This window comes from Trachurus trachurus (assembly GCF_905171665.1).
Source record: "Trachurus trachurus genome assembly, chromosome: 2".
NCBI classification, from domain to species: Eukaryota; Metazoa; Chordata; class Actinopteri; order Carangiformes; family Carangidae; genus Trachurus; species Trachurus trachurus.
Genome location: NC_139914.1, coordinates 14,239,750 through 14,267,547, shown reverse-complemented (window position 1 = coordinate 14,267,547; position 27,798 = coordinate 14,239,750). Strand labels below are relative to the sequence as shown.

Genomic DNA, 27,798 nt, shown 5'->3' with positions numbered 1-27,798 from the left:
AGATGAAACCGTAAGAAGTCGGATATGATTCCTCCAAAAGGGTCCCAAAAAGGGATTCTCCTATGAGGACAAGCCGAAAGAACCTTATATGGTCCTCCATAGCACTCTTATTTCTAAGAGTGCACTGTGATAAACAGTGGTTTCTCTTTCTGCCATCTTCTCCTTTCAGCTCTCTTTCACTCACCTTCAGCAATATTTCCTCTGCACACCATTCTTTCCATGGTTTCCCCCGACCCCCCCCCCCCCCCCCCCTCATCCATCCATCCCACCCTCGGTCCTCTCTCTCCTCCCATCTCATCTAGTGCCGATGTTCTTATACTGGCACAGCAGCAGGTTCTTGAACGTCTTCTTGAAGGTGGCGTTGCACAGCGCGTAGCACGCCGGGTTGATGGTGGAGTTGACGTAGCACAGCCAGTAGCCGATGATCCACACGGTGTCGGGGACGCAAGACTGGCAGAAGGTGGAGATCAGCACCATGACGTTGTACGGCGTCCACGTGAGGATGAAAGCCAGCAGGATGGCAAAGATGGTTTTAGTCACCTGAAAGAGGAAAGAGAGAAAAAGAAAAGGATGAACAGAGGGAAAGGTTGAGTCACATGTGTTTCATGATGGAACTGTACATACGTTGGAAACAAAGGAGGCATAAATCCATAAATCCATGAATACCACAGTGTGTATTTGAGCTGGCATTTAAAGGGATAGTAGCATTTTTTTAAAGTGGGGTTGTATGATCTACAAATAGCCCCTAAGTACTTTAATTGCAGTAGAAGACTCTCTGCACTCCTCCCGTTAGCAACGCCAGCCCATAATAGCCCTGCCCAGAGATTTACAACATACAGTGTTGTGAACAGACCCAAAGAAACGGCCTATTTTCACGGCCTAAAAGAGGTTTTACGTGAAAAAAAATACACAGTTCCATTGTTCGCTATAATATAATTTTTTCCAGCCCTTCAAAGTGCAGGAAAAACACAGTTTTTATTTGGACCTAACCAACTCACGTATCCCTCCGCCCAGGGTTAGCGCCCGCCGATCAGCAGTTGGTTCGGTCCAAATAAAAACTGTGTTTTTCCTGCACTTTGAAGGGCTGGAAAAAAATATATTATAGCGAACAATGGAACTGTGTATTCTCCTATTGTTGTTGATTTATCTTCTAAATGTTTGTATAGTATTTCTTGGGGAGGAGCTTTTTATAAGCCCATATAGGGTTTTTTAACCTCTCCCGCACTTACTATTCTTGTTTCATTTCAGTTTTTTGTAATTATCTTTTATTATGGTGCAAATAAATAAATACAAATACAAATAGCTGAGGTCTGGACAGCTAGGTGGAATTTCTTCCCCTTCTCCTTCTTCTCCCGCTCCAGAGGCTGCACACGGAGTGGTGTTTGATGGGAAATGAGTCATCAAACAATAGACCATTACACAAAAACAAACCATCAACTCATTATCACATCATTCATTAGCAGCAGGCTGTCTTGTCTATTGGAAATGAAACTGACTGATGCACGTCTGACAGTTTCTGTCACCACTGTCCTCCTCCATCATCATCCTCCCATCATCATCCTCCATCATCCACAAGACAATGAACAGACTGATGAGAAGGAGCGCTGTGGCGGAAAGACCTGAAGGCTGTGATGGAGGGAGGTGAAGATTGTGATGGAGAGAAGTGGAGGATGTGACAGGCAGGCATATGGCATTTATGTAGTTATGACTTGTGACATTTGATCTTCAGTACTTTAGTAGAGGGACATTAAAGGAATATTTCAACATTTTAGCAAATTGGCCCATTGCCATAATCTCTATAGTCATAGCAGTAGGTTCGTTACCTTTATTTGTCAGTGCAAGCTGTTTTTAGAACGGCGGAGCAGAGCCGCGAGCTGCTCAGAGCTACGCTACGGAGGCTCATGGGATTTCATGGTTTCCCTCAACAAACTCATCAAATACACAATCCAACAACTCCACAACGCTCTGGTGGACAAGTTGTGAGCTGCACATTCACCACGCTATGAGATAATAACACAACGTTACCAGACAGAGTTGTTTTAGAGGGAAATACAGAGACTGTTGATGAAAAACTGTCCCTGAAGGCAACGTGCATCAGCGGTTTTGCATGAATTTACCGTAGCTCTGAGCAGCTCACGGCTCTGCTCCGCCGTTCTAAAAATAGCTTGCACCGACAATTAAGGATAACGAACCTACTGCTATGACTATAGGGATTATGGCAATGGGCCAATTTGCCAAAATGTTGAACTATCCCTTTAACTGTAAGGCGTGTATTGAAATCATGAGATGTGATGTAACATAATTTGTATTTTAACATTGGCTCTGTTGAGGGATGTCTGATAATATCGGCCCAATATTAGCATAAAAATGTCATATCTGTCCATATTGTTATCGGTTTTTCTGCCAATAATGACAACCCTGTCTGGATTTCATAGCCATTTAGGTAGCAGTGGACTGTCGCTACTTAACTATTGCCGCTGCTGCTTCAGACGCTTTTCACAGCTGTTAAATGATTGGCTGTTTGCCTGTAACTTATATCATCCAGTGATATAATAGGCCGTTTGTGGAATGCATCCAGTGGGACATCACAATAAAAGCAGGAATATTGTGTTAATTTCCGATAGGAGATATCCTATTAATTAGTTTTGGGGAGGAAAAAAAGCCTGCATATCAGAAATTAAGTGTTGGACAGCATTGGAATATCGAATATTGGCAAAAATTCCAATATCTGTAATCAGAAACACTGTTTTGAATGAAGCAAGGGGCCGAGCTTCTTCCATATAGGGAAAAATGTGATTCCTAGAACCTAGAAGGAATCGATTTAACTATATTCTGACTATTGATCAATTGAGTCGAAGAAACTGCTCAGGTGATACACCTCAAGTCCAGACCTATGTTCACGCACCTTCTTCTCTCTGGCGGCCATCTGTCGTTTCCTCTTCACTTGACTTCTAGCGATGCTCGCAAACTTCCTCGCCACCGTCTTCGGACGACTGATGGGGATGGAATGGCTCTCAGCTCCCTCTACGGGCGGGACGATCTCTATGGCCGTGATGCACTCGTCGCCGGCCTGCTTCGTCACAATCTTTATCTTGGACCACCTCGAGGAGGCGTTCAGCTTGGCTAGGGCGGGGTTTTCTGCTGTCGTGGCAGCCGGGGTGGGATTTGTTGCAGCCTGAAGGAAAACAAAGAAAGTGCATCAAGACTTTAAATTCATATTTTTATAATCAGATTTGATCTTGCATTGTGCTTTCATTGAAACTACAATGCAAGTTAAAGCAAGACAGTGTGCAGGAGCTTCCTTTGATCTAATTGTTGACCGTGCTGGTCTTCTCCTACACACCCGTCTGCCTTTGTAGGTGTACATAGGTTTTTATTGGTTTAAAGGGATACACCAACATTTTTTCCCCCGTGTCTTGCCTCACTCCAGAGTCCATGACAAGCAGATAGACACCATCCTTTCGACTGTGCGTGCAGTAACAAGGGAGATAGAGCCGTATCGCCCGTAATTAGCTTAGCTCAAATGCTGGAAGTGCATAGGTAGTGTTAGCCTGCCTCCTACCCGAGCCGAAATCAGCAGTCAGAAGCTGATTATCGACATTTCAAATCGTTTTAGGCAAGAAAGTAGCCGTTTAGTGCGTGTGTCGTTAATTTGTCTAAATACCAGCTGTTTACAATTTTGTTCGGACGAATTCGGCGCTACTCAAGCTAGCCGTTGTGACCAACGCACTTCCAGTTACTTTCACAAAATAAAACACCCGTTGCCCTTTGCATACAGAAAACCATGACGATAGAATTTGTGCTTTTACTTTGAAATAGGAAGCTAACCTACCCTCGATGTAGCTAGCTTGAACCAAAATAAACCGTCTTTGCTTGAACCCTCCGTTTTGACCGATCTGGTCCCGTTAGCGGCATTTGACCGCTCAAGATGCCTTACCGGAGAGTTTTGTCACTTGTTACTGCACGCACAGTGGAAAGGATGGTGTCTATCTGCTGGTCATGGACTCGGGAGTGAGGCAAGACACAATTTTTTTTTTTGCCGTATCCCTTTAATAATCAGATATTAACATTTGGAACCAAAGAAGCCTTTCATAGTCAATAGAGAACCTTTCAAAATTCTTACCCACACCTCTATGAGGGCAATAATTGAGGATGATCCTAGACCAGGTATTAGTGTGTGTGATAACTATTTCCTCTGCTTCTTTAACTTTCATCTTCATGTAGCCTAATAATCAGTTTGCTTCAGGGATATGAACTTGTTAAACTTGCTTTAGTGCTAAATACCGAACGTTCAGAAGAGTCTTCAATGTCTTCTAATCGGCAAATTCAGCTCTTTTAAGAACTGTCGCTTTGAGGGATACATCTACATAATGAGAAATCATCCTTTGTTGTGAACTTTGTGGACACAATTGAAGTTCCTTCAAACACAATGAAAGATATTAATGTGTGTGTGGAAATGATTAACTGTTCTGAGACCTGAAGCAAGAGTAGTGCGATTTGTACTATTTCTGATGTGAGGACCAGGAAGTGGAGGTGTTGAAGACCAACCTCAGATGTGTCTTTGTTGTTGGCGTTGTCTTTCGGCTCTGTCGGAGGGATAAAAGCTGTGGACGAGTCGTTGGAGCTCTCCTTTTCCTCCTGGATGGATAGAGAGTAAAGGGTCATTCTCAAAATACGGTGAAAAACATGCCCCTGCATTTTCCAGACACACAAATGCTTGAAATTTTTTAAAAATCATCCACATTAAACCAAAATTAATACCATTTTAATTGATGATGATAATTCCAGTTTATATATTTGCAGTTTTATTTTATTTTAGGATCACAGGAAACAGGTGAACAACATTTCATCATTAAGTCCCTTAGGTGCACCCTCCAAACACTGGCACCTAAGGGACTTAATGATGAAATGTTGTTCACCTGTTTCCTGTGATCCCTCAGACTTTACATTTTTCATGTTAATATTGCTATTGATAAGATTCTTTATGTCTATTGGTGGGGTTTTGTCCAGCTATAGAAGATGCAGCCACGTATGTTTATGTCCACATCACCAGACTTATGAATCTATATGTGACCTTTGGTCTTGTGCTCATTTACATATGTAGGTAGACTCTGCATGATTTGTTCAGACTGTTTCAGATTTCTATTGTAGCCTTGCACACTTTTTATTGCAAGTCCCTCTGTCTTCTATTTTTCTATTGTATCTGTCGTATTTATTGTTTCTGACTGTGATTATTTGCTATTACCTTCCATTAGGACCTAATGTATCCAGTCACGGCAGCTTAGTATTTATTGTATATTCATTGTTCTTTACCTTTGTACTACATTGATGCTGTTTCTATTGTTTATATGTTGATACTTAATATTTGAATTCCCCACATCCAGACGTGTGGGAAAGTGATTGGTTTGTGTCACACAGCCACTCCTATTTAAGATGGCTTCCTGTGGTGGCGCAAACATTTGCTTGAAAAAGGTCTAGTACCGAAACGTTGCATAATAAATTCAGCAAGTTGGCCATGTGTGCGGGAACTCTTCTTTTTCTAATTTGGACTTGATTGTCGCCCTCCGACGCACCTGCCTGAGAAGTGGATGTGCAAAGATTTTTGCTTTTACTTCAAATAGCTACTTAGAAAAATCTGCCAGTGAAAGCAGTTTTTTGTGCTTGTAATAAGAAAGAAAAACTTGCTCCACTTTCAGATTTTTCTACTTATTTCAAGTGGAAAATATGCTTGAAAGAAGTAAAAAGTGTCTAAAAACAAGCTACTTTTTAATGTGATGAGTCTTATTTTAAGTAGAATGAGATTTGTTTTGACTAGAAATAAGACAAATATTCTTGGTAAGATTTGGAGTTTTTGCAGTGCAGGGTGGTATCGTACCTGTGGTTGCGTCAAAGCAGAAGCCGGAGCTGGAGCAGGTTTTGGTTCCTCCACTCGGCCGTTCTTCACGGTCTCCAGAGCGGTGGTGGTCGAGTCCAGACTGAGTTTGGCGGTGGATCGGGGACTCTGCTGAGGACTGGTCTCATTGTTGTTGTTCTGCTTTAACAAGTGACTCTTTATCAGGCTTGGAGTTCTAAAGAAAAACAGAGTGCATGATGATGAAGTTGATGATGATGATGCAGCACAGTTTTTTCCCCAAAGCCACAACTCCATTCACTACCACTTAGAAGCACTTTATCCCACGTAACCTGCCATGTTGTATTTATCTCCTTATCTTCTTTTAACCTACCTTGTCCTTTGTTTTTCTGTTTTCCTGCTCTTGTGATGTGTATGATTTTAAGTATGTATTCCACCACTGTGATGGGCAAAAACTCAAAATCTTTCCCAGAATATTTGTCTTATTTCTTGTCAAAATGTCGAATTTCTAGTCAAAACCAATCTCTTTCCACTTTAAATAAGACTCATCGCCTAAAAATTTACTTGTTTTTAGATAATTTTCACTTGTTTCAAACTCATTTTCACTTGAAATAAGTAGAAAAATCTGTGGAAGCAAGTTTTTTGTGCTTGTAATAAGAAAGAAAAACTTGCTCCACTATCAGATTTTTCTACTTATTTCAAGTGAAAATATCCTTGAAAGAAGTAAAAAGTGTCTAAAAACAAGCTACTTTTTAATGTATAACTATGTATGTGTTATGTATAACTGTACATATTTTAGGTATAATGAGATTTGTTTTGACTAGAAATGACATTTTGACTAGAAATAAAAGAAATATTCTTGTTTTTGCAGTGTATTTTAATGTGGTGACAATAAAGGCCTTTCTCTCTCTCTCTCTCTCATTAAATATTCTCAACAAGTACAATATTATTGTTCAATGGCCTTGATGGTCTTACTTTATTCCCTTCTTTTCCTTCTTCTCTGGTTTCTGTTTGGAGACCCTGCTCCTGGAGGCCAAGGAAATGTGGATGTACAGGACTGTCATAATAATGACAGGCAGATAGAAAGCTGCTATCGCTGTCCCAAAGGTCGCAGCAGGGTTGGACAGGAACTGTAGGAAGAAAGAGACACATCATCATACATAACATCTTTTTTTCTACCTGGACACCTGCATATTCATGTAGCTATCCAATCAGCCAATCATGTGGCAGCAGGGGAGGTCATATACCCCTGCACAGGGCCGTTGCTAGGAATTCTGGATTAGCATCAAAACAAAGTAGGCTAAATAAAAAATGATAATACATTCGTAGTCTAAGAAAAAAAAACTGGAAAAGTTAGGGGGGAGGGGCCCACTTTAGTAGTCTTTAAGGGGGCCCAGAATTCCTAGCAACGGCCCTGATCATATGATTTCTCCTGCTAGCCACAGCTGATACATAAAGTCTTAGGTACCTGAATGTAACACTCCCCAGGTGGCACCGTTCGCTCTCCGACAATGAACTGCCAGAACAAGATGGCGGGCGCCCACAGGATGAAGGACAGAATCCACGCGGCTGCGATCATCAGCCCGGCCATCTTAGTGGTCCTTCTCGCGGGGTACGTCAAGGGTTTGGTCACGCAGAAGTACCGATCGAAGCTGATGATCAATAAGTTCATCACCGAGGCGTTGGAGACGACGTAATCTAAAGCGAGCCACAGGTCGCAGACCACGGGCCCCAGCGGCCAGTAGCCCACGATGATGTAAACTGTGTACAGGTTCATGCTGAAAACACCTATGATCAGGTCAGCACATGCTAATGAAAACAGGAAGTAGTTGTTGACAGTCTGTAGGTGGCGGTTCACTTTGATGGACAACATGACTAAAATGTTTCCCGTGACAGTCACGAAGCTCAAAGAGCCTGTAACCAGGGCGATGAAGAACATCTCCAGAGCCTTGTATGGACTTCCCGTCCCCATCCCATCGTCCACGCTCGAACAGGAGGTTGAGTCATTGGTGGACCCGTTGCACGTGGTGTTGGAGAACAGGTCAGCTGATTGGTTGACCGGAGAACCTGAAAGAAAAGAGAGATAAGAGACAGTGGTACAACAACTAGGGATGTTCCGATGCAGATTCTGGTCTTAATGATCTGGTCCTAGTCAAAAAAGGTTCAGTTGGTGTTGACTACAAGACCAAACTGTTCACTTCAACATCAGATATATCTTAGAACTGGACCTATTCTGTTGATGCAGCAACTGTGATTAGTCATAATGTCCATAAAGGGATACGCCAACATTTTTTTTTCGTGTCTTGCCTCACTACCAAGTCCATGACCAGCAGATAGACACCATCCTTTCGACTGTGCGTGCAGTAACAAGGGAGATAGAGCCGTATCACCCGTAATTAGCTTAGCTCAAACACTGGAAGTGTATGGGTAGTGTTAGCCTGCCTCCACCTAAAGTCATCAGAGAAACTCTTCAGCAACTCTAAACGGACCGATCTTGGTCTCAGAGCTGACAAAACTCTCCGGTAAGGCATCTTGAGCGGTCAAATGCCGCTAACGGGACCAGATCGGTCAAAACGGAGGGTTCAAGCAAAGACGCTTTATTTTGGTTCAAGCTAGCTACATCGAGGGTAGGTTAGCTTCCTATTTCAAAGTAAAAGCACTTCTGTGTGTAAAGGGCAACGAGTGTTTTATTTTGTGAAAGTAACCGGAAGTGCGTTGGTCACAACGGCTAGCTTGAGTAGCACAGAATTCGTCCGAACAAAATAGTAAACAGCTGGTATTTAGACAAATTAACGACACACTGCTGATCTAAACGGCTACTTTCTCACCTAAACATGTTTGAAATGTGGATAAAGTGATATATTTACAGAGTTTAGATCTGACTGCTGGTTTGTTATTTGGTTTTATCCTGATTGGACACCAGGACCAGACCAAGACCAGGACTTTTTTAAAAGTGTTTATTAGCTGATCCTTATTTGTCGGAACAAAGTGTTTGGATATCATGTATTTTTTCCCTTTTAATCTTGTATGCTGTTTATTGTAGGTGATTGAATTGTTTTGGTACTGGACAGGTGATCTGAAGGACTGACGCTGCCTTCAAAGACTAGTATTTTCTAACACCCCCCCTTTTTTCCTGGGTAAAACTTGACAATCGAGGTTAAATAAAGACCATAGCCATGGAAACCAACACATACTTTTCAAAAGAGACTGTAAGAACATCCCTCAGTTTGTCACATGTGACTCTTATTTTGAGATACTATAAGCTGCAGAGAGGTAGCATGTTTTTAAAGTGCTGCTTTCAACCACAAACACACGTCCTCATGCTGTCAAACATACGGCTTGTCACTTCAGATAAGAAAGTGTTAAGTTACACATGACAATATAAGGATTTACATTCCTTACACTGTATTGTCTGTCATTTCATTTATGCATGCATGCCTTGCCAAATGTATACATATTCAAATGAATGCAAATTCACTGCATCCTTCAGAAAGTGTTGAAAATGTCTTTACGTTTTATACTTTATTGTGCTGCAGATTTCATTTTAAATGGATCAAATTTCCTTTTTTTCCTCCATCGCCATTAACATTTTCCACATGTTTGACTGACACGAGGCTCCACAGAGTGAAATTCTTCCTTTTGTTATTCCGTGACATTTTTATGAAATATAGCTACTCACACCTCCTCATGAGGTTTTCATTTTGTCTTGTCGAAAATGAGGCATTTCATTTGCAACAGAATTTGGTGAATAGCCTACAACTTGGATCAAGTGAACTGGAAACTGAACTGATTTAAATTTAGCATAGCTTATCTTAGCCTAGCTACCTAATCTAATCTAACCTAACCTAACCTAACCAACTTGTCTTGTTGTATCTTATCTTATCTTGGCCTATTTTAGCTTTGCTTACCCTAGCCTAGTCTAGCCTAACCTAACTTGTCTTGGATTAGTTTAGCCAAGCCTAACCTAACCTAACTTGTCTTGTTTTATCTTATCTTATTTTATCTTAGCTTAGCTCAGTTTAGCCTATCTTAGCTTTGCTTACCCTAGCCTAGCCTAACCTAATTTGTATTGGATTAGATTAACCAAGCCTAACCTAACCTAACTTGTCTTAGCCTCAGCCTAACTTAATTTAACTTCACTTCTAGGTCAAGATATATGAAAATTTGAAAATGTGGATTAAGCTCATGACTGAAAAGTAATTAAAAATGAAAGGATTTAGGGGCTCATGTGGTCAGCTATCAGGTCCCAGAGTCCAGTGACCTCAGTAAACTGAAGAAACCCAGAACCTCAACATTCCCTGGAATAGATCTTTAAGAGTCTTTAGTTTTCTGTAGTGGCAGAGAAGCTGCTGGAAGCACGAGTATCTCAGCATCTCTCCATCCATCACCGTCTGTACGGTAAAGAGACGAGACAGAGACACCGAGAGGGGAAGACATGAGAAGCCTGCCGGAATCTGACTGACAGCATTTAAGATGGGAGAGCGGGGAGAAGGAGGAACTCTGAACTTCAAACACGTCTGCATCGAAGTTCAGGGGCTGCATCTTTAAAAGAGGAAGGATCTAGGAAGTTGTGTAGATAGACCACTAACGCTGGAGGATCTACCTTTATTGTTAGCCTACATCACAAAGCCCAATTTCTTGACAATATGTAGCCTAACTTCTTTTTTTTTCACAAAAAAACTTAAGGTTTTAAGGCCCTTGGTTTTAACAGTTGTATCTTTCCGGTTGAACTCATCTGAAACCCAATCCTTGTATCTAAAAGTGGCTCTCTGTCAGCACACAATGAATCTTTGAGTAGGTTGTCCAGGAAAAGGAGGCTTCGTTTTAAAGAGCTTTTCAAATAGGACGGTCTAGTTGGACCCGATCCCTCCCTGACCCAACACAGGACTGACCAGATCCAGGATCAGAGTTTCTACAGTCGGAAAAGGACAGAACTAGAACTGTTGCCAAGCCAAGTCCAGGATTGAAGTTATATCAATTTAAAATGAAATCTACAGCATAGAGAGTAAAAGATGGTGGGGGGGTGTATAGCACATACTGTAAAACACACACACACACACACACACACACATGCATAGGCTATATACATTTACACCTCGTTAGCAGCTGATCAGCACATAACCATAAAACATACATGACGCAGATAGACACAGCGAGAGATGAGAGAGAGAGTCTGTGTTTAAACATGCATGTCATGTATCTGCAGTGTTTGAATCATGTATGTGTATCCGGCCTCATTCAGAAAAGGTTGCATTCACTTCTATACTGTAGCATATCTATGTAAAAAAACAAATAAAACCAATACAAGTAATATAAAATTAGATTTTCATTGACTTTTATTACAGGGAAATCTTCATTTCAACCTTTAACAAGCGCAATAACACATTAGTAAACAGCATTAATTAAAAGTCAATCAGTAAAGAAGGGATACATGATTATGCACTTTAGTATTATTTAACACCCACTGGCTTGTGTGTCGTATTTCTTTAAATTATTGCTGGACCCACCAGATTTGTAGAGGGCATTAAGGAGTTAATTGTTAAAAAATTTACTTGAATTAAAAAAAATTTAAGTAATTTTTATTTGATGTGTAACAGGTGCGTTTTTTATATCATATTTACTACATAATAATCCTCACATCCTGAAAGAATTGGCTGTATTTCAAAATAAAATGCATCATCCATTCATCACAGGGCTCATTTTAGCATTAGCTAATTAGCCATGCTACATTTCCAGTGGAGATTGTGATTTTGATTTCTTTCTTTCTTTCTTTCTTTCTTTCTTTCTTTCTTTCTTTCTTTCTTACAAGCGATGTAAGCGTTGTATAGGGGAGAAAGGTGATAATAATTCTAGGGGCCCAGCGCCCAGTAGGGCCCACAAAAAAACATTTTTTCTTTGTATGACTGAATTTATTCTGCATAAGAACCTGACTAATACTCATAGTACTGCTGCATTAGCATCAAAACAAAGTAGGCTAAATAAAAAATGATAATACATAAAGAAAAAAAAGTGGAAAAGTCAGGGGGGAGGGGCCCACTTTAGTATTCTATCAGGGTGCCCAGAATTCTTAGCAACGGCCCTGCTTACAAGCTGCCGAAATAAAGCACATTAGCACAAGTAAATCAGCACATATTTAAGAGTTCATTATTAGCTAACCTTTTTCTTGTGCTGTCCACATTTTTTGGTCTAATGACAGCAAATGACACAATTCGCATTCGCTCCGTATGTTCTTATGCATAATGGACCGGAATATGTGGAACATTTTCTTCTGTGAGAAAAGGAAGAAAACATTTTAATTCTGTCTCCAGGACACTGAAGAATTGGCTCAGATCTTCTATGAAATATACAACAGTGGCAGATGAGAGGCGCCATTACCATTGATTTCATCAGCAGCAGCGGCGTCTCTCACTCTCATATATACATGAACGGCATCTCAGCAACAAGCTGAGCACAGCACACTGCTGCAACATTTATATCTCCCCAACATCCACACACACACACACACACACGCACACAGCCCAACAGACAACCAGCAGCCAGCGCTCTGCTGAAATATTCATCTGAAATCGACATTAAATTATACAACTGGAGATGTTCTCATTTTACCTACTGGAAAATCTCAATCTATTCCAGATAACGAGCTCACCTGCTCCAATATGGAGCATGTCAAAATAAAAGCACGTGGAAATCCTGTGAGGAACACGATGCCACTGTGACTTCCTGTCTCTCTGTTTGTCCCTGTCTGTCTTGGTCTGTTTCTGGTTTTCTTTAGTCCACCTCTGTTTGTCTTGGCGGTTTCAGCTTGTCTTGATTTGTCTTGGTATGTCCCTATTTGTCTTGGTATGCCCTCATGTCTGTCTTGGCTCTGTCATGGTCTGTCTTTATTCGTCTTTGTGGTCTCAGTTCGTCGCGATCGAGTGTTGGTCTCTGTCTTAGTGGTCTTTGTCCATCTTGATTTGTCCAGATCTTTGTGTTTGTCTCAGTTAGCTTTGGTCTATACGTGTCCCTGTCTTGGTTTCTCTGTTTGTCTTGGAAGTCTCAGCTTGTCTTGATTTGTCTTGGTCTGTCCTGGTTTGTCCAGATCTGAGTGTTTGTCTTGGTTTGTCCAGATCTGAGTGTTTGTCTGGGTACACCCTCATGTCTGTCTTGCTTTGATATGGACTGTCTTTATTTGTCTTTGTGGTCTCAGTTCGTCATGATCAAATGTTGGTCTTTGTCCATCTTGATTTGTCTTGGTTTGTCCAGATCTGAGAGTTTGTCTTGGTCTGTCCCTATTTGTCTTGGTATGCCCTCATGTCTGTCTTGCTTTGTCATGGTCTGTCTTTATTCGACTTTGTGGTCTCAAATGTTGGTCTGTCTTTGTTCATTTTGATTTGTCTTGGTCTGTCCAGATCTTTGTGTTTGTCTTCATCTCAGTTTGCTTTGGTCTGTATGTGTCCCTGTCTTGGTTTCTCTGTCTCTGTTTGTTTTGGAGGTCTCAGTCTGTCTTGATTTGTCTTATTCTGTCTCCAGGACTTGCCAGGACTCTTATTCTGCCCCTGTTTGTTGTCTTGGTGGCCTTGGTCTGTCCAGATCTTTGCGTTTGTCTTCGTCTCACTTTGCTTTGGTCTGTCTGTATGTGTCCCTGTCTTGGTTTCTCTGTCTCTGTTTGTCTTGGAGGTCCCAGTCTGTCTTGATTTGTCTTATTCTGTCCCTGTTTGTTGTCTTGGTGGCCTTGGTTTGTCTTCGTCCATCTCTATTTGTCTTGGTGGTCGCCTTGGTCTGTCTCCATCTTGGTGGTCATTGTCCGTCTTGGATCGTCTTTGTCTGTCCCTGTTTGCTTTGGTCTGTCTTTAAGTGTCCCTGTCTTGGTTTCTCTGTCTCTGTTTGTCTTGGAGGTCTCAGTCTGTCTTCATTTGTCTTATTCTGTCCCTGTTTGTTGTCTTGGTGGCCTTGGTCTGTCTTGGTTTGTCTTCTTCCATCTCTATTTGTCTTGGTGGTCTCAGTTCGCCTTGATCTGTCTCCATCTTGGTGGTCATTGTCCGTCTTGGATCGTCTTTGTCTGTCCCTGTTCTCTTTGGTCTGCCTCTTTTTGCCTCGGTCTGTTTTGATTCCTCTTGTCTGTCTCTGTCTTTGTTTTCTTGTCTGTGTTTCCCATGTTTGTATTATTTATGCACCGCACTCTATTATTCCTCCCTGTCTCTTTTTTCTGGTCTTTTTTTCCCCAATCTCGTCCCTGGAGAGGACGGCGGTGAACGACGAAGCGACCTTCATCTTATATCACAACGCTGCAAAGACAATATAAGTTAAATTTTGGAAAAAAACAAACAAACAGCTCAAACAGAAGCAGAAATACAAAGTGATCCTGAGGGATAAAAGCTGGTCCGGCAGTTTTCTAGCAAACAAGCCCCTGTGGGGGGACTATTGGGTTTTTTTCTTAAGTATGGACTTGAGCAAATCCACACACAGCCCACAGTATCATCCTAATGATCGGCCCTTTGGGTCTTGGAGTGCAGACCTCACTAAAGTGGAGCAAACCTTAAAGACCAGTGTTAAAGCTCATTATTTTTCTGCCAGAACAAGAAAAATAATTATGTTATACTTAATAGCAAGGAACTTACATATTCAAAGCACATTAATATGATTAACAAAATAAAATAAAAGCTCTGGTTGACTTACAAGTGCTGTAACAAGGTTGAGAGTCAATTTCAGGTCAGTTTTTACAGTTGTGGAACTATAGAACGAATCTCCTTGTTGTTTACAACTACTTCCGGGTAGAAAACCAGCATGAGAACAATAGTGACGGACGAGAGTTTCGCTATATATATCTCATTTTTCATGTCACTATATCACCATTTAGACTAATCTGATGTTTGTAAAGTTTATAAAACCAATGACTGGACAAACATTACTATTTCTGTGTGCACATTTTTGTAATTAGTCATGGTTATCAGAGATTAGCCGGGCTAACGGTTAGCTACCTGTTTAACTTTAATAACTCAGTGACTCAATAAACGGTCACACATAGCAACACAAAACAGAAATAGTAATGTTTCTTCAATAATTTCAGATGTGTCTAAACGGTGATAGTGCGTGAAAAGCATGACCTAAACTCTCTGTTCTCATTCAAATTAAGTGCTGGTTTCAATTGAATTGAATTGAATTGAATTCAAAAAACTTTATTGTCTGTCACAAGGACAGAAAATTGTCATCAGTTTGGGCTCAGTTAAACATACAGACACCAACATAAAAACTCGCACTAAAAGATCTCTCATAAAAACCATAAAAAACATTTTCTACCCGGAAGTAGTTGTAAACAACAAGGCGATTCGGTCTATAAGTTCTGATATATAATCCCAGTAGCTCTGCCTGTCAACATGCTGCTATTCAGGTCTTTGTTCACCCAAATTTAATCTAATCAAAGACATTTTTTTGACGGGTACCGGAGACATTAGGTCTACAGGCACAAAATCAGGTTTCATGAGGTCACAATGACCATGAAATTTTGGCTTTGACCTGAAACCATCCACATGTAATCAGTTGTCCTTGAGTCTAAGTGTCAATGAGAAATATATTAACAAGGCTAACACTGTATGAGGTCACCAAGACTTTGACCTTTGACCCCCTCGAATTGAATCAGTTCATTCCGAAATCAACATGCGACCAGTTTTCAGTGCGGAAAATTAGAGACAACGAGACGTCGACCAATCAGGTGAAAACAGCAAACACAACAAAAGTTACTGGCTGACAAACATGTGGTGACAACTGAGCTGTTGGTTCAGGACCATGGACAGCGCATATGCTTCTCATAACAAAATCACTGGTTACTATAGGCTATATTAAGTCAGTGGTTATCATAACAACAACACCTATTACCATGACAACATCACTAGTCGTATGACAGTAATTCTAACATAACTGGTTATGTGGCAGTTATTGCTATAACGATATCACTGGTTGTTATAGCAACAACAACATCACTGGTTCTATGAAAGTTATAATGTCACTGGTTATGGGATGGTCATAACATCACTGGTTATCATTATGACATGGGACGGTTATCATAACAACACCTCTGTTTATTATAACAATGCCATAGTGTTATAGCAATACCACAGATCACAGATATGGACACATCAAGTTAACTCGATGGCAATAATGTTTGTTTTTTTGTACTGTGGGTTTGGGACATTTTGATTTCACATTTCATTTCCTCCCTTTGCTCCCTGTTTGTCATCATCATCAACTACTTACAGTTCAGGCTTCCTTTTTCCATTCCATAGCATATTTCCTATTAAATGTTCTACTTCTAATGAACTGTGGGTAATTTCCTTCTTATGGAAAATGTGCTGTCTGTAAAGACCACTCAGGGACTTGGGGAAGTCCTGAGACCTTGTGACTCTGTGGGACCAGGTCTGGAAGCCCTGCGATCAAGCCCTCGATAAAAGCACTGTAGAATTTAAAAGGACTCAACATGAAGTGAAGCGAAACTTCAGTTCAAAGTGAAACAGCATCAGACTGGTCTCTCACTTTAAAAGAAACCGAGGGAGTTACGACTGAGGCAGAAACTGCAGAATTTTACATCTGTTTGGAGCCTTAATCTTATTTTACAGCTGTAATAACTTTGTTTTTTTAAAATTATTTTACTTCAACAGCGGTAGTGATAAACCAACGAGGAAATATAAGCCTCTTTGCCTCCAACTGGTAAAACCTGTACTGGTTCAGGATCAGTCAAGACAAAGCTGGTGGCATGGCGTTCAGCGTCAATATAGAGTGTAATTATTAATGAATAAATGAATTTGGGTTTTCTCAAATTCATTCACATATGTGGTCTGTCATAATCTGGATTCTAGAGCCAGACTTCAGCTTCCTCCTTTGTACAGAATGAGTTGTGACTTTGGGTGCACTTGACTGTTCTAACAGCCGTAATCCCCGAAAGTGCTGCTGTACCGACTGAAGGCGGTGCAAACTCAGTAACGCGAGGGGGAACCTCCGGAGAGTTTCTGCTGTCAGCGCAGTATTACACACAAGATACTTGGGTTTAGCTCAGTGATGTTGGTTAATCCCAAAAGAGGAAGGAAATAAATCAGAGTGTGTTAGAAAGCCAACTGAGGTGAGGAGAGGACTTTTTTTTTTGCTTTGTCTCTACATGATGTATAGTCTGCATCCTGCATCCTGATCGATAACATCATCAGTATCGTTATGGAAACCAATGAGATATATCTAGTGGTGTGCGCAGACTTTTTGAAGGGCAGGGGCGAAAAGGAATAAAAAGGGCACATATGGCACGTCCTCGCCACTGAAGAGGGCACTTTAGCACATGTTTTGCCTCCTAGAGGGCACTTTAGCACACGTTTTGCCTCCTAGAGGGCACTTTAGCATGCGTTTTGGCTCCTTGGTGGCATTTTAGCACACATTTTGGCCCCCATGAGGACACTTTAGCACACATTTTGGCTACTAGAGGGCACTTAAGCACACGTTTTGGCTTCCAAAAGGGCACTTTAATGCGCGTTTTGGCTCCCAGGGGGCACACATTTTTCAACAATTGGGCCACGAGGGGGGTCGACCGCCCCCCTGCCCACCCCCCGTACACGCCACTGGATATATCATTAGGATGTTTAATCCGGAGAGTTTGGACAGTAAATCCTGTCTTTAGTGGTACAAATAATCTAACGCCCACATGATGCCTCACGGCTTAGTTGAGGGTGAGGGTCCAAATAAAAGCAATCCGCCGCCAATTTTTAGTAGAAGAAGAAAACCTGTGTGAAATGTAACAGAGGTCAAAAGGAAGCCTGATAAATCTGATCAGGAATCTGCAAATCCCTCCCTCCCTCTGTCCTCCTCTCTCCTCCCTCTCTCTTCATCTCTTCATCTCTCCATCCCTCTGGTCAAGCCACTGGTTTGTTCTTGTTCCACTTTGAAGTTTAATAGTGTGTGTGACTGTGTGTGTGTGTGTGTGTGTGTGAGAGAGAGATATAGAGAGAGTTTGTTTTACACCCCCCAAGCACTTCATAGCATTGCCAATCCATACTTCACAGTGCAGAGCCAGCAGCGCTCTGCGAGAGTGTGTGTTTGTGCGTGCGTGTGTGTGCTAGCAACATTAGCCATTCTGTTTGACATTCACACTGTAATCGAGCTTCTCAACCTCTCTATGATCGCTCTCTTTTCTGCAGCCTAATACTTTTATTTTCTCTCCGTCTCTTTTTCCGCTTCCACAAGGGGGCGTGAGACAATTGGGACAATGTCTCAACACAATGGCTTTCCCTGCGGTCATAGCAGCTTCTTTGAAAGCTGATTTGGACATGGCTCGTCTTCTACACTGGCTTCACTTTGCTGCATTCTATTAGAGAATAAAACCAGACAGATCACACTGAGACTGGGCAGAAAAGGCTGCAAAGATGCAGACACGCTGGTCTCTCAGCTGGTTTGAGTCTACCATCAGTGACCAACCTAATGTCAGCTGGTTTAAGTTTGGTGTAAGATGGTTTCAGTCTAATGTCAACTAGTTTCAGTCAAGTGTCAGCTGGTCTCAGTGTAGAGTCAGCTGGTTTCAGTCTGTTGTCAGCTGGTTTTAGCCTATTGTCAGCTGGTTTTAGCCTATTGGCAGGTGGTTTTAACTTATTGTCAACTGGTTTTAGCCTATTGGCAGCTGGTTTTAGCCTATTGGCAGCTGGTTTTAGCCTATTGGCAGCTGGTTTTAGCCTATTGTCAGCTGGTTTTAGCCTATTGTCAGCTGGTTTTAGCCTATTGGCAGCTGGTTTTAGCCTATTGTCAGCTGGTTTTAGCCTATTGGCAGCTGGTTTTAGCCTATTGGCAGCTGGTTTCAATCTGTTGTCAGCTGGTAACTTTCTGGTTTTAACTGGTCTCAGTCTATAGTCAGCTGGTTTCCGTCTACCATCAACTGATTTAAGCCTATAGTCCGCTGGTTTCAGTCTATTGTCATCTGGTTTAGGTCTGCTTTTAACTGGTTTAAACCTATTGTCAGCTGGTCTCAGTCACCTGCTTGCTGTTCCAGACATCATAGTTGAAAATGTCCTCACAATGTATTATCATTGACCCTGGTCTCAACTGGTTTAAACGTCAGCTGGTTTACATCCAGTCTCAACTGGTTATTATCATTATGATCATTATCATTATTACTCACTCATTACTACTACATGATCACATGACCACATCACCACACCAAACGTGAAACTCATTTTGCTCTCCACCGCACACCTGTATGCCTGCCAGGCTGTGGTGACAGCAGACAGGTTGACATATAAAACCTGCCAAAGCCTTTTTTCCCAAAACACCTCTGTGGTAGGTCCGGCCTGTCTCTAGTACCACATCTCACCATGCACACACACATACACACACACTCTGACACTCACAGAGAAAGAGAGAGGGGGAGAGAGAGCATAACCCCAGCCATCACTGTAGTGTCGTTGCAGCTTGCCAATTTTCTGAAAGGGTTTCTCCAGACATCATGAGCATATCCAGTTATTCTGTGAACACATTCAGCAGCATTCATCTACATTAATTAAATCCGTCACTGTCTGGACTGAAGCTGTGTTTCCTTGGATAAACTGAGTGACGGTCTTTAGCTGTGAGTTAAGTTAAAGTGATACGCCAAAATTTTTTCCGTGTCTTGCCTCACCTTTTGTTCAGACGAATTCGGCGCTACTCAAGCTAGCCGTTGCGACCAACACACTTCCGATTACTTTCACAAAATAAAACACCCGTTGCCCTTTACATACAGAAAACCATGATGATAGAATTTGTGCTTTTACTTTGAAATAGGAAGCTAACCTACCCTCGATGTAGCTAGCTTGAACCAAATAAACCGTCTTTGCTTGAACCCTCCGTTTTGACCGATCTCGTCCCGTTACCGGCATTTGACCGCTCAGAGTTTTGTCAGCTCTGAGACGAAGATCGGTCCGTTTAGAGTTGCTGAAGAGTGTCTCTGATGACTTTAGGTGGAGGCAGGCTAACACTACCCATACACTTCCAGCGTTTGAGCTAAGCTAATTACGGGCGATACAGCTCTATCTCCCTTGTTACTGCACGCACAGTCGAAAGGATGGTGTCTATCTGCTGGTCATGGACTCGGGAGTGAGGCAAGACACACACACAAAAAAAGTTGGCGTATCCCTTTAAAACACAGAGATGTCTTCATCAAACCTGGATTCATTTTGTCTCGTTTCTATACATTTTAAAATGTAGATTTCTGAAGTTCGGCTATCTGAACTACACCTACACCTGGTCCTGTAGAAATGTCACCTCAGGTTATGGTAATTAATCACAATGATATTTAAAAATCCATGATTCAACCTGTCGACAGTTCGGGATGAATTCACTCTGTCATATGAGACTCCACCAAAGATCAGCTCATCTGCATCTCATCAGCATTTCATCCAACTGGCCAATCCGTATGTGTCCTCAACACACCTCACCCTCCATCACTGCACATCAGCATCCACATTATACAGTCAAAGTTCTTGGGCACCATCTAATGCTCTGCCTCAGGGGCAATATGATTTATATTCAATAATGTGGACTGTTATGATGTGTTCACACTCACTCTCTGGTGATAGAAATACAGTTTTTTCCTGCTTGAATTATTTCCACTGCAGTCGATGTAAAGTTGCTGTAAGTGTAACTCAACAGTTGAGTGCTGAGCTATTGCTGAATCATATATATGACATTTATCTATCTATAGGCAAGGCCCTTCTGTCCATCCGTCTTTTAATTGCATATCTCTTAAACAGTTCACCAGACTGACTAAATACAAGTAGCCTAAGGTGTTTAAAGGGATAGTTCAATATTTTGGCAAATTGGCCCATTGCCATAACCCCTATAGTCATAGCAATGGGTTCGTTGCCTTTATTTGTCGGTGCAAGCTATTTTTAGAACGGCGGAGCAGAGCCGCGAGCTGCTCAGAGCTACGCTACGGAAGCTAATGGGATTTCTTGGTTTCCCTCATCAAACTCATCAAATACACAATCCAACAACTCCACAACGCTCTGGTGGACAAGTTGTGACCTGCACATTCACCACGCTATGAGATAATAACACAACGTTACCACACAGAGTTGTTTTAGAGGGAAATGCAGAGACTGTTTGCCGGAAAACTGCTCGCGCATCAGCAGTTTTGCATGAATTTACCTCAAAAACAACTCCGTCAACAACTTCAAATTTTTGTTTGGTTTGAAATAAATAAATAAATAAATAAAAACTTCCGTCAGTTTTGTGGATGTTCGTTGGATCATTGAAGATCATGCGTACAACACTGTCAACAACTGTCATCAGCATTGAGAACTTCCATCAATTTTGTGGATGCTCGTTGAATCCACTGTTTCCAAAAGCCGTTTCTGGATTTACATAGTCGTGTTCTCAGATCTGTTGCGGTTAACGTTATTATATTTGCTGAGGTTTCTCTCTGAAAGACGATGATTGATTCTTCTAGACATGGATATGAAGAAATGAAGGCTCCAATATAAGCCTTTGTCAGGCTGCTGAGGAATCTGTCGGTACTTAAGAATTTACAATAGTAATTATTGTTCAAATTTCATAAAGCTCATTCTCGAGTATTTTAACGTTAATGATGGGTAAAGGAATTAAAAAGATATTAGAACTGTTAGCACAATCATCTCTAATCCTAGCAGACTAGCTGTCCTCTCCAGCTTTGAACAGTTGGAATAAATCCTCATCTGCCTCTCGTCAAACCCCTACCTCCTAATTCCTCTATCGCCCCTCTGCATCCTCCCCTCTCTCTCTCCAACTTCATATCCCTCTGCGCCCGTTCGCATGCCAGCTCACGGGGAATGTGCCAGTAACAACATCTGGGGTTGACACATCCACACACACACACACATGCACACACAACATGGAAACTCCAGAGAAACTGGGCCATGACAGAGTGGAAACAAGACAATGATGACAATGGGGGACTATAGTGGTATCGTCGTCGCACTGTGAAGGCTTCAGTATGATATCCTGTTGTTTCCTCACACTGTCCTTCTTTGTCCTTATCCTAGAAAAATATAAAAACACAACAATCTGTTTTCCCTTCGAATTCATTTGACTAAATATTCATGCAGCCGTCAGTTCTCTTCTATCCACTTCACTGCAGCTAACTTCATCTCTTACTCATCAATTAGTGTGCTGATTATTTCTTTCATTAATCAGAAAATTCACAATTCACTTGGGAAACTAATGAAAAATACCCAAATGTTCAACCCTTTATATTCATTGAAACAGTAGGAAATTCTAAATATAACCCTGGATTGTTATTGGGGGGTACAAGAAGATGAAAACAAGGTAAATTAAATGACCATATATGGTTCTTTCTGCTTCAAAGGTAATAAGTGTATATATTTATATAAAAATACATATATTAAAATAACAGGCAGATAAAGTTAAAGGAACATCAATTAAAACATAAAAATGTCTGAAGGACCTATCTTAAATTTAAGCTAAATGTGGTCATTTCCCCAAAAAAGGGTTAATATTTCAGTTCAAATGACATTAAATATGAATAAACCAGGCTTAAAATGATAAGTTTAGCTGAAATTCAAAATATCACAATCAAATTTCATTGGATGCATCCCACCATACTCATGCCAGAAGAGCATTGGCTCCTAGAAAACTTTCTCTCGGTCCAATCCACCTCCTTTAAACCCGTCTGGATAAAGCTGTGACTACCCAACAATGCTGGATGTCGAGGTTGGAGCTGACTCTTGGCCTGTCTGAGATGATTAGAGTAACAGAATCCATAATAAAGCAGCTCGGGGTCAGAGGTCTAATTGTCAAGACTTTCATTATTTATGACCTGTGTCACCTGTGGTCATTTTGTAATAAAAATAAAAGAAGACCCAGGAAAAAACACAAGTTATAGCTTCAGTGTGCTTCCTGTCAGGCCTTTTCAGAGGGCTGAGAAGTTAAAGTGATACGCCAACATTTTTTTTCATGTCTTGCCTCACTCCCGAGTCCATGACAAGCAGAAAGACACCATCCTTTCGACTGTGTGTGCAGTAACAAGGGAGATAGAGCCGTATCGCCCGTAATTATTTTAGCTCAAACACTGGAAGTGTATGGGTAGTGTTAGCCTGCCTCCTACCTGAGCCGAAATCAGCAGTCAGAAGCTGATTTCATTTTAGCTCTAAACTCTGTAAATATATCACTTCAAACATTTTTAGGCGAGAAAGTAGCCGTTTAGATCAGCAGTGTGTCGTTAATTTGTCTAAATACCAGCTGTTTACAATTTTGTTTGGATGAATTCGGCGCTACTCAAGCTAGCCGTTGTGACCAACGCACTTCCGGTTACTTTCACAAAATAAAACACCCATTTCCCTTTACATACAGAAAACCATGACGATAGAATTTGTGCTTTTACTTTCAAATAGGAAGCTAACCTACCCTCGATGTAGCTAGCTTGAACCAAAATAAACCGTCTTTGCTTGAACCCTCCGTTTTGACCGATCTCGTCCCGTTACCGGCATTTGACCGCTCAAGATGCCTTACCGGAGAGTTTTGTCAGGTCTGAGACGAAGATCGGTCCATTTAGAGTTGCTGAAGAGTGTCTTTGATGACTTTACCCGTTTGAGCTAAGCTAATTATGGGCGATACGGCTCTATCTCCCTTGTTACTGCACGCACAGTCGAAAGGATGGTGTCTTTCTGCTTGTCATGGACTCGGGAGTGAGGCAAGAAACGTAAAAAAAAAAGTTGGTGTATCCCTTTAAACACTCTTTGGAGTCCACTATACACTCACCATGGTGCATGGAGCACTGGCCGGGACCACAGAGTAAGACACAAATTTCTCCGTACACCAGGAACAATCCAATCCAGACCTGGATTCAGAACTTTGAGCAGGTGGGATCGGCACCTGATGAAGGAGCGTCAGGTAATTGGAGCCGAAGGAACGGCAAAAAGTGATTAAATCCAACTGACTGTTTCCATCAGAGCTGAGAAAGTTTATTGTCCAATAAAGACACAACGATTAGAACTGTTGACTGTGATATTAGCTTAGAGACCAGGGATTTGAAAAACGATCTTCTTCACTCGTAAAATGGATGACTAACCATTAACCGACAAGGTTTAGAAGATGGCAAACACTTCTAGGAATTAAGGATTATACCTTGAAAAACCTGTGTTTCTTGTTATTTTGCCTCTTGATTCCCTCCCTTGTGACTCTCTGCCCTGCCTTGATGTGTTTCACTGGTGTTCAATCACCCTCGCCTCCCTCGTGTCTATTTAGTCTCCGTGCTCCTCTTTGTCTTTGTCAGTTCATCAGTTTCGCTCCGGAGTTCCCCAGTCAGTTGTCATCCAGTGTTTTCCTGTGGACTCGTTCTGTTTGTCTTTGTGTTTCCTCTTCGTCACGCTCCAGTGTTTCCTGAGATCTGGTTTGTGTTCTCGCCTCTCAGCTCAACTGAGGAGGACTTGCTCATCGTGTCTCATTGGTTGGCCATTTGTCTTCTGGTCCTGTTCTGGTCCAAAGACTGCTGCCACCTGGGTCTCAGTTAATGATCTGGCCTACAACTGCTTGCCACTTGTTGGTGGTCTGGCTAAGTCTAGCCCCCAATCCAGCATTCTGGTCAACATCATCTCCTAGTTTCCAGTCCAGTGGCGTGCACAGACTTTTTGAAGGGCAGGGGCGAAAAGGAAAAAAAAGGGCACTGAAGGGCGTCCTCGCCACAGAAGAGGGCACTTTAACACGCGTTTTGGCTCCTAAAGGACACTTTAGCGCACATTGTGGCTCCTAGAGGGCACTTTAGCACGCGTTTTGGCTCCTAGAGGACACTTTAGCCCACGTTTTGGCTCCTAGAGGGCACTTTAGCACGCGTTTTGGTTCCAAGAGGGCACTTTAGCCCACGTTTTGGCTCCTAGAAGGCACTTTAGCACATGTTTTGCTCCCATGAGGACACTTTAACGCGCGTTTTGGCTCCTAGAGGACACTTTAGCACGCGTTTTTCAACAATTGGGCCACGAGGGGGGTCCACCACCCCCCCTGCCCTCCCCTTGTGCACGCCACTGTTCCAGTCAGCAGATTGCTCCCTCCTTTTCCAGATCTTCCATAGACAGCCCTGAGTTTCCCAATGTGCTTTGTCAGTTCATTTGTTTCACTCCTGTGTTCCCCAGTTCTCACCTAGTTATTTCCTCTGGATTTGTTCTTCCCATCTCTACATTTCCCCGTGTGCTCCAGTGTTTCCTAAGTTCTGCTTTTTGTTCTAGGCTAAATTTCCTTGTTTTATTCTCAAACTTGCCAGTCTATTGTCAGTTGACAGTTAAGTGGTTAATTAAAAAGACCTTCTCTTTTTCTAAAGGGCCTTGAGATCATTTACATTGTGAATTGGTGCTATATAAATAAAACTGACTTGATTTGACAGCTCATTAAAAGGGTTCACTGACTTTTTTTCCACCACTATGAGCTTATTTGTGTAAAAAATGAATACATCTGATGTTTCCAACACTGAATTCATTCATCCATGCGTTGTTTACTGAGCACTGTTTCAATGTGCATGAAACTTGAATCCTAAGAAGGAAATACTGAAAGAAATTTAAATCTACATGTGGCCCCCTGCTGGTGAAGTAAAGGACTTAAAATTCAATGCATTGAAATATCATCAAGCACCTGCAATATACAACACATAGAACATGAATGTTACATAATGCACTGTGGTTATAAAAGACTGGTGTTTTATTGTGAAAATACCGCAAAAGATTCACATATGAGATGCGGATTAAAAAAGAAATCGCTCTGCATTTCTATTCTTTATTTTTGGCAAAAGGCAAAAATCCACAGTCACACACATGCCCACTGAAACAAACACATCTCCTCCTACATGCTATGTTCATGTAATCATGTAAATCATGCGCCCATATCCAAAATTCTTTATCCACACACACGCACGCACGCACAAAACAAACAAACACGCCTTCATCTGTCCTCTGCAGGAGCAGGTATGTAAATAAGATAGAATTAGAGCAGAAGGAAGGAGAGACATGAGAGGTGAAGGAGGGAGGGAACAGACGAGATGCTGATGGAGGGGAGGAGACAGGGGGAGGAATCAGAGAAAATGGAGAAGAGGGGGGAGTTGGGATGGGGGTATAACATCAACCCCCTGATGTTTCATCCAGACCTCAGAGCTGTCAGTCAATCCGTCAGCGGAGGAAGGGAGGTTATTTCCACCAAAATGTCAACACATATCTGATCCATCACATTGACCAGTAGCAATAAACCATCAGTCAATGCAACTTTAAACGACTTATCAAAACCAGCATTCATTCAATCATTCAATTCAAATGGGGAAAAATCCTCTCAGCAACCTGTCAATCAACTGCAGTGAGGAAGGAGTGATGATGATTATTATTATACAGTCAGTTTACTGTCTATGGACTCACGCTGAGATATTTATAATTAGTTAAAGATGTGAAAAGAAGGATGGAGTGATGGAAAAAGTAAAAAAAACAAACAAAAAACGACGGAATGTCTTTTGGTCAATTCCGCTCCTCTATTTCTACATTTGTCAACATCCTCATCCTCATCCTCTGCTGTTCTCTCATTGTTGGGGGGTGGTTGATTTGCTTAAAAAAAAGAAAGAAAAAAAGAAAACGCAAACACAGACCACTCCGCCATTTAAAAAGGCACCAATCTTCTTCTTTTTTTTAATTATGATAATTCTAAATCCGAACTCAACCTGCAGCATTTTCGACATATTAGAAATTAATCTTTAATTCACATGAACACACCATGTTCTATATTTTTAAACTGTCAGTTCATTTATATTTGTCCTTTATGAGAATAAAATCAAATTTTGCTCATGTTTTTTTCTTTAATAACAGAAATTTGCTAATAATTTTTCAATTTTCATTTTTCATTTTTCAATTTTGCATTTTTATTTCTCTGTATCAGGATGTCAAACTCACCTCAGGCTCATTATAGTTTCTCTATCTGGGTCATAATGAACTCACGAGCCTTATTTACAACAGCATCATATGGTCAAAACTTCATTCAGATCTGTTTATATCTACATTCATTCATTCATTCATTTTCATTCATTCATAAATGAGGACATAGCTCATGTATTAATAGGAATTGAGTCCACTCACCACTGAAGTTCCAGAGGGGCTGCAGCCCCCCGACTCCGTTACTGTCGTTACTCATGTTGCATGACGGAGCACCGGACCTTTCCCCTGATCCCACTTCCACTTTCTCTTCCTCCTGCTGCAACTTTTCCCGGACTAGAATTCCTCCGTAGTCCTCCGTTTCTGTATCCCTCTCTTTTTCTTTTATTTCCCTCCCTTCCTTCCTGCGCTCTCCTCCTCTGGCTCCGCAAGAACCAGTTTGTGCAGCGCTGGTTTCCACTACCAGGGTATAGACAGAAAAAAAAGGAATTACTGTAATTAAAAAAAAAAAACAAGAAAAGAGGAGGAAAAAGAAGGAGGAATTAATAATGCAACAGCAGCTGATCCGATAATCACCTATATCGATTCTCCCAAAATACAGAAATCTGCGCGCTCGGCTCCTCAGCGCGTGTTGTCTCTCCACCAGAAAGCGCAGCGTTTATTCCGAGGGAGCGAGAAACACACACACACACACACACACACACACACGCACATACACTTGCATACGCTCACACACATATACAGATATACACACATCACATACACATGCACGGGAAGGGGGGCGGTGATGTCATTTTCATCGGCCAATCAGTGATGATTGATGTATTTTGGGTAAAAACATGTATTTATCCATAGGGCAGGTTTTAAGGTGACCCATTCTGCCATTCTGTCTTTTTTTAATTTGACTAACAGAAATACACCGAAAGCAAGCCAAATTTTTAATTTTCTCATATATATTCAGAAACTAAAATATGACTGGATTAAACTGGATTATAGGATTTGTATATGCAGGTGAGTTGGGGATAGTCAGATAGCTTTACCTGCTGACAACTGGAAAAATGAGAATACCACTGATTCTTC

The 27,798-nt window shown here is 41.5% G+C and overlaps 1 protein-coding gene across 1 annotated transcript; it reads right to left on the bottom strand.

The window, feature by feature from the left end:
* Nucleotides 1–294: 294 nt before the first annotated feature.
* On the bottom strand, nt 295–26,977 carry chrm4a (cholinergic receptor, muscarinic 4a; the record flags this gene model as incomplete). Its single annotated transcript, XM_083989074.1, has 7 exons — nt 295–540; nt 2,906–3,175; nt 4,549–4,638; nt 5,876–6,068; nt 6,827–6,981; nt 7,320–7,918; nt 26,923–26,977. The coding sequence occupies 7 exons, from the start codon at nt 26,975–26,977 to the stop codon at nt 295–297; spliced, it is 1,608 nt and encodes a 535-aa protein (XP_083845200.1).
* Between the last annotated feature and the right edge of the window lie 821 nt (nt 26,978–27,798).